At 33.6% G+C, this 10,684-nt stretch overlaps 2 protein-coding genes and 1 long non-coding RNA gene across 4 annotated transcripts in view; 2 read left to right on the plus strand and 1 right to left on the minus strand.

Annotated features, from left to right (window-relative positions):
• The window catches only part of LOC119634193, a 223,050-nt gene extending 216,798 nt beyond the window's left edge, over positions 1 to 6,252 (minus strand). Inside the window, exon 1 of the long non-coding RNA XR_005246932.1 lies at positions 5,793 to 6,252. This is a non-coding gene — a long non-coding RNA (uncharacterized LOC119634193). The remainder of the gene's footprint in view (positions 1 to 5,792) is intronic.
• LOC119634192 (three-prime repair exonuclease 1) lies at positions 1,547 to 3,062 on the plus strand. Of its 2 annotated transcripts, XM_038028218.1 has the most exons (4): positions 1,547 to 1,839; positions 1,876 to 1,967; positions 2,033 to 2,199; positions 2,270 to 3,061. In XM_038028218.1, exons 1-4 carry the CDS (start codon positions 1,688 to 1,690, stop codon positions 2,801 to 2,803), a joined length of 945 nt encoding a protein of 314 aa, XP_037884146.1. In that variant the 5' UTR covers positions 1,547 to 1,687; the 3' UTR covers positions 2,804 to 3,061. The 2 variants fall into 2 exon arrangements, with proteins under 2 accessions (XP_037884146.1, XP_037884145.1); XM_038028217.1 differs by having other exon boundaries at positions 1,547 to 1,967; positions 2,270 to 3,062.
• An 809-nt stretch (positions 6,253 to 7,061) lies between the features above and the next one.
• Positions 7,062 to 8,893, plus strand: LOC119634191 (tubulin gamma-1 chain). Its single transcript, XM_038028216.1, has 5 exons — positions 7,062 to 7,223; positions 7,280 to 7,482; positions 7,541 to 8,131; positions 8,195 to 8,329; positions 8,388 to 8,893. The coding sequence occupies exons 1-5, from the start codon at positions 7,175 to 7,177 to the stop codon at positions 8,778 to 8,780; spliced, it is 1,371 nt and encodes a 456-aa protein (XP_037884144.1). The 5' UTR covers positions 7,062 to 7,174; the 3' UTR covers positions 8,781 to 8,893.
• The last annotated feature ends 1,791 nt before the right edge of the window (positions 8,894 to 10,684 follow it).

Here is a 10,684-nt window from a genome sequence, read left to right on the forward strand (position 1 = left end):
ACTTAATTCGAATGATGACGTTGTTGCAAATGGGGAAAAGAGTTAAAAAGTGAGCGGAATCGCTAGGAGCGGCGCTGCAGCTAGAATCAGCGCAGCAATTGGGTGTAGCGCATGCGATAGATGCAGCGCAACAGTCGGGTGCAGCGCAGCAGTTGAAGCGCAGTCGTCAAGTGCAACGTAGTAGGTGAGTGTAAAGCATTCGATAGATGCTGCTCAGCAACTCAATGGAGCACAGTGGCTAGGTGCAGCGTAGCATTTGGGCGCAGCGCAGTCGCTGAGTGTTGCGCAGTAGCTGAGATTCATGAGATATCGACAAAAATATTTTACGTTGTGTAATACGGACGGAGTAGGCTTTCAAATCCAACTAAATCTTAATTTTAATTATTTAACAAAGTTCTGTTAAAGCGTTCACAGAGTTTTGTTACCACATATGGTAGGTGTCTTTGCTACTTAAATTCGACTTTATCTTCGCACCATTCCTACGAAAACTAAATAGTAAATTGTTTATATGGTAAGAGGACCTAGTTTCGAACATTTCATGGTGAAAATGAGTCCATCATAGTATTAGCATAGGAATCGATATTCTTACCGAATCTCGCCGAATTTGATCTAATTGGTCTCTTTTTCTTAAGGATTTTTCAAGGATTCATAAGGATTTTTAAGATAATTCCATGTTCGGTATTTCATAATAAAGATTGGTTCACAAGAGTGTATTGATATAAAATTTATGTCTCAAATTTGGATCAAGCAAATCTATTTTTTATTTCATTTTGCAACAGATCGCCTTCTAAATATCTGATAATGAAAATTTGTCTATAAATTTAATTTAACATCAAAATGATTTGAATCACATTTGATAAGCTGGAAGGCCATTAATTAAAGAGGTTAATATTTAATGTCTCATGATGAAAATTGGTCCACGCTATCAACGCAGTCGTAAAAATTAAGTTAATTAATGAAATTTAGACCGCATAGACGTGCTTTTTACATCCCGTCATCTATAGCAGCTCTCACGAAGAGCATGCGCATGTATTGCGACAAAGTTTCAATTTGTCGTTTATTATGACTACGGAACTAACTAAAAAATAATAAAACCCTTGCCAAGTAATCAAAACTTGCTAAATTTCGAGCACGTCGGTTGACGCCCCGAGTACGCTCGCGCTTTCATGAAAAGTATGCCGATGCATGAAATTAATGAAGAACGAATAACTATTGGACGCCTTTGCCCGGCTAGAAGGTTTTTCCACTACAAATAAATAGAACAAATGCACACCATCAGATTTTTGTAAAGTCTGCACGTTCTTAAGGTTAAAAATATACTCCAAATAAAGGCGCTTAAGTGAAAAAATAATTTATTTTAATAAAATTTAATTAAAGTCATGAGAATTTTGCTCAGACGTTTTCACATTTCACGTAATTTAACGTCAAGTGGTATTCACAGCATTGACGAAAGCGCAGACACGTAATGCACATTTAGGAATCGCTGCAATTATCGTTGCCGGTGGTTTATCGGGCTTTCTACTAATAAGAAGCAGCATTTATTTCTTTTTATTCTTATGTTAATTCATTACTAAGCACATTCTATATTTTGTTAATTTTACAACAGCTCCTAATTTCATCATAACAGACCAAATTGAAGAAATTTAGTGAATTATTTTAAAAATTCTTCAGTACGTAAATACTAAACATGCCGCATAGTAAGATAGCCACCTTTGCAGTTATAGACTTGGAAACAAATAGTTTACCGGATTTACAATTCAACAAATGTAGTATAACGGAACTCTGTATATTCGCTTTTTCCTCGAAATTCGAAGCGAAACAAACTGAAAGGCAAACTACATCAGTTGGAAAGGGGAACAATTGGCTTAGCCAAAAATCAATACCAGAACTCCCAAGAGTTTTGCATAAATTAACTTTAATGGTTAATCCCCGTCGAAAAATATGGCCCGAAACGGAAAACATAACTGGTAAGTTAGCTCTTGATTAATGTGACGCGTCTTATTAAATATCCCAAATAATTGCAATGCTATAGGCTTAAATAATTGGATGTTGGAGCCTGAACAGCCATTCGATGAAAACACCGCGGATTTGCTGATATCATTTTTACAACGTTTACAGCAGCCAGTATGCTTGGTGGCTCATAATGGCTTGGGTTTTGACTTTCCCGTTTTACGTTATGTCATGAAAAACTTGGACTTGGTATTATTTAGCAACCTTGGGTATTTAGTAAATATTATTATATGAGTGTCTTTCTTTTGTATTCAACCAGAAATTTCCAACGTCTATTTTATGTGTGGATTCTTGGAAAGCATTTCAGATCATTGATGCTCAGATAGAGATAAATAATAATAATAATAATAGTAATCAAATGAACGCAGATGTTGAGAACGTTAGCGAAGATACAAAGCGAGAGAATGACGATGAAATAAGTCCCGAAACAACTTCATCGAAACATGTTCTTTTGCCTATTAATGATCCCATTAATTGGCAAAAAATTAATGAAACTACACCACACAGACCTTGCAAGATATATCACAGAAAAGGTTTAGCTAACGCTGGCGAAAGTGTGCCTGCTAAGCGTTCTCTCTTTTCCGCACCAAATCCAATTCGAGGCTATTACAAACTAGGCAACATATATAAGCGTATATTTCAAGAAGACTTCAAGGACTTACATCGTGCTGAAAATGATGTCGATGCCTTAAGCAAATTAATTTTACATTACGGATCCGCATTTACTGAATATGCGTATAATAATGCCATTTCGCTCAATGACGTCCCAAGTTTAGACGAACCCAAAACTTAGTATGCGCAAGTTTTATTTATTTTTTATGAATGATGTATATATGATTTTAAAAGACAGTTATGTTATATTATTTTATATATTGTCATTTTGTGATTTGTTCATTCGTTTTTTATATTTTTATAAACTATATCTGTTGCATGTAACGGTCTATTGAACCCTCTACATACAGCTTAAAATATGCTACAAAATCTAGTTCTCATCATTTATTTAAAACATTTGTACACAAAGTTTTTTTGTCAAAGAGAGTGTGGCTTATAAAGGTTAAGAAAAAAAAAAAAAAAAAAAAGATTATTGCTGTTCGCCTCTGCTGTCCCTCGAAGCAAGTCATCTGTTGTCGATTCGTAAACACACAGAACAAGGGGAAGTCTATTAATCGCTATCAAACTAGGAATAACTTTTAAAATCGAAAAAGGAGAAGGACAGACCTTTGATACTCCGCTCCAAGTGACGTATTGCTTAGGTCTAGACGATTGTAACGGTGAAACTATGCAATATGTTGTACAAAACAATATTAAATACTACGCCTTTTTACATAGAAAAGTAGACTCATTTTTTGGATGCGTCTTATAGTCCGAAGATAACATTAAAATACTTTTTCAATAAGTCGTCTTTAAATTTGAGATAGGTCTTATAGTCCGAAAAATATTGTACGCCACCGAAGATAGGTATGACACAACTTATCTCAAGACAAACATGGGGAACCACTGATTTATCTAAACCCTTTGCCCACGATCATCGAAAGCTAGTATTAAACTTAGGCTGTAATTATGGGCGTTTTCGCAGGATTCATTTGAGTTTAAAAGAGAAGTCGATAATTATAAAGTCGTTTAAAAAATGTGAAGATGTAATGATAAAGATGACGAAGTTTTTGAAAGGCGTGATAACAATAGTTCAGATGAAAGTAACACGAACGAAGATATTAACGAGACGAGCGATAGTGTCGAGACAGTGCTAGTACGACTTATGCTAACAATAATTAAAAATTTTGATCCGAAACTAACATTAAAATGTATTTTTCTAAAAATCATTTTACAAATTTGATTGCGTCTTATCGTCTGGTGCGTCCGTCTTATACTCCGAAAACTACAGTAGGTAGGTGTAGAAAATTTGAAAACAAACGAAAGATATCCGCTCCTTTATTATTATAATTATCACTTATTTCGAAACATTTTATACATTGTATAAACACGAAGCGTCTGCAACAAACAATCATACAAAGTAAACCGAGAACAGCCAAAATTTTTCAAAATATATAAACATTCAGAATCTTCCCCTTGTACCGTATAAAACCGTCTGCCTTGGAAGGCAGCATCATAGATCACATCTGGACAAACAGATAAAACAAAAGAAAACGTCTTAAATTGAATTTAGTAAACGTATGTTCTTTAGGAAGAACACTGATGTAGGATGAGGTTTTATTGAAAATATTCCGCTCGATGCAGCTCTACAAATACAAATTGATCTATCCACCTTAGCTCAATGGAGTCTACATACAGTACGAAAAATTTAGGCTGCTCTTACTGAAGACTGCATTTGTGAGTTGAAGGTAAAAAAAAAAATATATTTTATAAAAAAGAAAAACTTTCGTATGTTATATAAGGCTTCAAAAACATATATATATATATATTTTTTTTTTTTTGTTTAAGATAAAGTTATAAACAAAAAGTATACTTCAAACCCAAAAAATATTACAAAAAAGCGTACACACATCACTAGCATTATCAGAAGGAAAACATGTTGCGTTAAAAGTACATAGCTTCTCTACTTATTTCCGTAGATTAAAATAATAGTTTATCCGTTAAAAGGCGTTTATTCATTTCTTGCCTTCAATATGTCACAAAATATACACACATAAACAAAATATAAACACACAACAGAATTTCTCAAGAGGTAAGAAATTATAATAATAACACCAATACAACAGAAAATAAGCATGAAACGGGCCGATTAAGCAAAGAACAAAATTCTAAAAAGTGAACCCATAACTAGCGCTGTTCACATTACAAACGATCCAGAAAAATATAATCCAATTCCGTTCGATATGTTTTGATAGCCAACGGTTTTTGACATTCCAAGAAAAAAAACATTTACAACAGAAATTAATACAAAAAAAAACGCCTCCACTTTACAAAGCTCCACGAAAGTGGAAAAGCAGCTCTAATTATAATATATTCGGATACGATGGTAAATAAAGATTGTGGACGAAACCTAATAAAGCGTTCACAATACAAAATTTACTACATACTGTAAATCACGGTGGAGGGTCTGCCATAGTCGGTCACTTGTGTAACTGAAGTACGAAGCCTGGTTTTTATTGACGTTAATATAGATCGTCATGTTTATCTTAATCATTTGAAAGCCAGTATGAAGACTTCCGTAACTCTCCATGGTCTTTCAAACAAATTAATATTCCAGCATGATAACGATAGCAAACGTACACCTCTCACAAAGAAGTGGCTCCTTTTTCTTAATCACCAATTGAAGACGTACTACATAGATCGAATATAAGTTAGTACAAATAAATAAAATTTCTAAACTTAACAGAGCTTTACTTGAAAAATTGTCTACTTCGATGCCAAGACGTACAAAAACAATGCCAGATGCTAAAAGTGGTCTAACAAAATATTAGTTTTTTAATTTTAACCCACCTCTTACCTATGAAATAAACTGTACGTACATTTTTTAAAAAATTTTTTTGGAAATGAATTATAATTTTTGGTTATAACTTCAGTCAACAAAACTGTTGACTTGTTATTTAGTATAAGTTTTCTTTTTTTTTTTAAGAAATACCTTCTTTTACCCTCAACTCATAAATGCAGTTTTTAGTTAGAGAAACCTTAATTCTTCGTTTTGTACGTGGATTTTATTGCGTTACGATATATTTCCTTGAAAAGATATTCATATAGGTGCACAGACAATTCAATTTTTAAACCCAGTACTACTATGTCGGAAACTTTTTTACAAATATATTTCATTTTAAGCCACTTACCAGCACAGATTACAGCGGGAGCAGATTGGGAAATTTGTTTATCCTGAAATATTTCTCGTCGAATTTCAACAAAAAGTCTGAATAGCAATAAATATGTTTTAAACGCTTCCACCTTTCAATAAAAAAAATAGTTTTGCTCCACCAATGAAGCAATAATGCAGGCATAAACACTTTAAAACTCGATCACTTCACATTTTTCGGGCACTTAATCTAATGCATGTTATAAACTTATATTTACGTATTCATTTTTTTTTTTTCCTAATTTCCAAAATTTCACACAATTGTTCATAAAAATTACGCGAGTTCTTGCACTTATTAAATCACTCCGTAAACAAATATAAGGAACCGTTATTTCTTAATGTGCCGCTTCTTCTTGTTCTTTTATTGTACATTCATTGAAAAGCGATGCTTTATTACATTTCAACCTTGATTACGCATTTTGGAACAAAGGTAACATGAGACACTTGTTTCAATCAGTTCTCTTTTAATGTAGCGCATAATAACGTCTCGGAGTCGTGTTAAAAATAATGCGTTAAATTGATTAGTGAAAAATATTAACAATCAAACATAGCTCGTTCTTTTCGTTATAATTTCTTATTGTATAATACTAATTGCAGAAATTAAGAAATAAAGTGGCATTGATGAAACAAAATTAACATATCAATTCTGTGCAAACAATAATTTATTATGTATTTGCAACAGAACACTATCTAAAGTTTGACAATAATTGCATTTCGATTATGACTTACTAAAAAATTGAAATGTTTTTAATTTATTTCTATTAAATCCAATTCAATTTCAGTTCTTTCCATCTATAATGTAACAATCTTTTTATCTTATTTTTGTTCTAAAGGACATAATACAATTAAAAAAAATAATTCCAAAAAATAAATAAATGAAAATATGAAATATTTCATGATTCCAATTCTTGGGAAGTAATTAACAATGTGCAGTAAGTAAATCTACTTTCGTAGCGCAATCAATATCACATTTTTTTTTTTTTTTTTGGTATGTTGGAAAGAGATGGACTAAGCCAATAGATTTGTAACAATATCACATTTAGCAGAGATTGTTAAGGAATTTTCATTTAACAGAGATTATTATTATAATAGAATTAAATAATTTATATCGTCAATCAAAGGCCGGCATGGCGAATTCAAAAGAAAACATGTGAAATTGTTTACAAATCAAATGAAATAAAAATATATGAAATCAAAAGTCGGCATGGCGAATATGAAATTGGCGAAAACATATGAAATTGTTGCTATGGCAACACTGCATTGCTTGATTGTATGTCAAGTTTGCTTTGTACAACAAAATTTTGTTTGTTTTGCATTTCTTATTTGGTTCGTAACGTCTTGCCGCTGGCCTAAGTTGACAAAATGCCCAGCGAAATTATTACACTGCAGTTGGGTCAGTGCGGTAATCAAAGTAAGTGAGAAAGTAAATCACCTAGCAGCTGCTAATTGCTTAATTTATTTCTTTAGTTGGTTTTGAGTTTTGGAAGCGCTTATGTTGGGAACATGGAATTTCACCTAACGGCGTCCTTGAAGATTTCGCTACTGACGGAGTAGATCGCAAGGATGTGTTTTTTTATCAAGCTGACGATGACCATTATATTCCGCGGGCTGTGTTATTAGATCTAGAGCCCCGTGTTATACATACAATAATGAGCTCTCCCTATGCCAAAGTACGTTTCGTAACTAAATATCTTAAAAAAGTCGATATATATTTTTCTGTCTTTGCAGCTTTACAATCCTGAGAATGTTTATCTCTCAAAGCATGGTGGTGGTGCTGGTAATAATTGGGCATCTGGTTATAGCCAAGGTGAAAAATTACAGGAGGAAATATTTGATATCATCGATCGTGAAGCGGATGGCAGTGATTCCTTGGAAGGTTTTGTTTTGTGTCATTCGATAGCTGGCGGTACAGGTTCAGGCATGGGTTCCTATATAATGGAACGTTTGTCTGATCGTTTTCCTAAAAAGCTCATACAAACATATAGTGTTTTTCCTAATCAGGATGAAATTAGTGATGTGGTGGTACAACCATACAATTCTTTACTGACCTTACGTCGTTTAACTAGCTGTGCGGATTGTGTAGTAGTACTAGATAATACAGCTTTAAATCGCATAGCCACTGACCGCTTGCATATACAAAATCCAAGCTTTTCGCAAATCAACACTTTGGTTTCCACCATAATGTCGGTGAGCACTACTACTCTGCGATATCCTTCGTACATGAACAACAATTTAATTGGCCTAACCGCACCCTTAATTCCGACACCTCAATTACATTTCCTTATGACTGGTTATACTCCCCTTAGCACCGACAGTGATGTAAGTTGATATTTTGCAAAAAAGTCCTTTTAAAGCATTTTCTTTCCTTGCATAATTGCTTAGCAACCAGTAAATGTGCGTAAAACTACAGTATTAGATGTTATGCGTCGCTTATTACAACCTAAAAATATGATGGTATCTACCGGTCCAGATAAAACCAATCATCATTGTTACATATCAATTTTAAATATTATACAAGTGAGTTAAAAAAAAAGAAACAATTATATTTATCAATGAAAACTTCTGTGCTTTTCAGGGTGAAGTGGATCCAACTCAAGTTCACAAATCTCTGCAACGTATACGGGAACGTAAACTGGCGCAATTTATACCATGGGGACCTACCAGTATACAGGTAGCTCTTTCTCGCTCTTCTCCTTACGTTCAAAGCAGCCATCGCGTTTCCGGCCTTATGCTGGCCAATCATACCAGTATTTGTTCCCTGTTTGAACGCGCCCTAGGTCAATACGATAAGTTAAAAAAACGCGGGGCCTTTCTAGATCAATTTCGTCGCGAAGACATATTTAAAGATGATCTCTCTGAATTGGATAATTCCCGTGATGTAGTTGATTGTTTGGTGCAGGAATACGAAGCCGCTACGCAACCAAATTATTTGCACTGGTCTGCAAAAAAAGGCCAGGAAGAGCAGTGAAACAGGCAAAAAGCAAAAAGATCAAAAACATATGCACTGAAAGCCATAATACGCCACCAATCTCGAATTTTTTCATTATCATTAAATATATCTTTTTATATATAACTGCATTTAATTTATTAGTTTTAAATGTAATCACTTTAAAATAAATAATTAACAATAAAAGCCATTCACACTGTTGCTGTTAAATATCAACATCCAGTCTTATTCACTATTAAAAAGTATCTCTCCGTCGCAAAATGTGTTAATGTATGTATACTCTCCTACATTATGTATAGAAAATTTTAAATACATCGCAAGAATTTACGAGACGACGCAAAAACACAGGGTACGGTTGTCTGATATGCGCTCGAGCAAATTTTAAAATATTGGAAGAACTTCGCTATTGTAGGGCAACAATTGGCACCTTTTTTATATTACAGTTTCTAACGTGGCACATACGTTCCATATTATGGATACTTAAGCGCGTCCTTTTCGTCATCCAGGAAACATATATATGCCAAAGACATATTCAGACGGTCGAAAATGTATGACCAAATTGATTCAGAATCTGGGAGTGTCTATTTCGTGAACTAATTAATGTCCATCTCTCTAAGAATAAATTTAGCAGTTGGCAAGACACAAATTTACAGACATTTATAATTTTAAACTCAACTTTAAGTGATATATTCATTGCAATTTTATGAGCAAACTGTTATCAAAAGAGTCTGACTCAGGACATAATAACATTGTCGCGTAATTGAAAAAAAAGGTTCCAACAGATGCAAAGATAAAAGTGAATGACAATTGTCAAGAAAGGTTGTAAACTTTTTCAAACGGTATACCACAAATAGATCACCATTTCGCCCATGTATCAAGCGGATCGTAGACAATAATTCCATACAGTGCTGCGATATTTACTATCGTGTATTCCCCGGCATTCCATGCACTCTGATTCTATGCTTTGAAACTTCTTCACAACTCATTCAATGGCTCACTAAAATTCAAGCTCTGCTATGTATACGCGATACCCAGTTACATTACAACGTGACTTTTCTTCATGCAGAAACTTGTTCGAAAAACTGGAAACTAGCTGCATTTCACTCCTCATTGATCCTGTTCAATCACTGTAGACATCTGAAATATTCTTGGATAATTTAAAAGATTTCCAAATTTTTTCGGATAGCGTACAAGACAATGTTTTTATACCGTCACAGAGTTTATGTGCTATTAGACATATGAGAAAAGAATAATCTAATAATGGAAATGCTTTAAATAAAATTCCAAATATTTTAAATGTCATAAATTCTTTTCAAAAACAAGTAAGAACATTATACACCCTACAGTTAATATTTTTTATGTTAAATCACTATTATGACACAATTTTCATCTTCAATTATACGTTTTTGTCATATGAACCTCAGTTCTCGTTCAAAGTTTTCATACTACTTAGCCATTTTTGCCGAAAAGTTTTGAAAATCGCAAATCAAAATAAGGCGTTACATGGGACCGATCCAAACCATTTTCACAACAGCGTTCGGTGTCGATTCAAAACACGTCACCGTACCAAACTTGATCAAAATATATTAAAAACTGCGACAAGTAACTTGGAACACGAATTTACATGGACGGACATCAGACGGATAAACAGGCTAAAAGATGGGTGTATCTTAAGCCCTTCTGCTTGTTACATACGTCCGCACCCATTTAATGCGCTATGTATGGTATAATGACTGAAAATATATTTAATATTGCCAACAGTACTCACATCAGTTACGTTACTTGACTGCTTGTTTTCATATTTGATTGGTTTCTAAATGTTAAAATGTGTATGCCCTTTTGATATCATCATTATATAGAATTGTCAAAAGTGAAGTGAGGATATATAATAAAAAAAAAGCAAAGAAAAATAAAGTGTCTATGGG

Source organism: Glossina fuscipes, unplaced genomic scaffold (assembly GCF_014805625.2).
Source record: "Glossina fuscipes isolate IAEA_lab_2018 unplaced genomic scaffold, Yale_Gfus_2 2, whole genome shotgun sequence".
In the NCBI taxonomy this organism is placed as follows: Eukaryota; Metazoa; Arthropoda; class Insecta; order Diptera; family Glossinidae; genus Glossina; species Glossina fuscipes.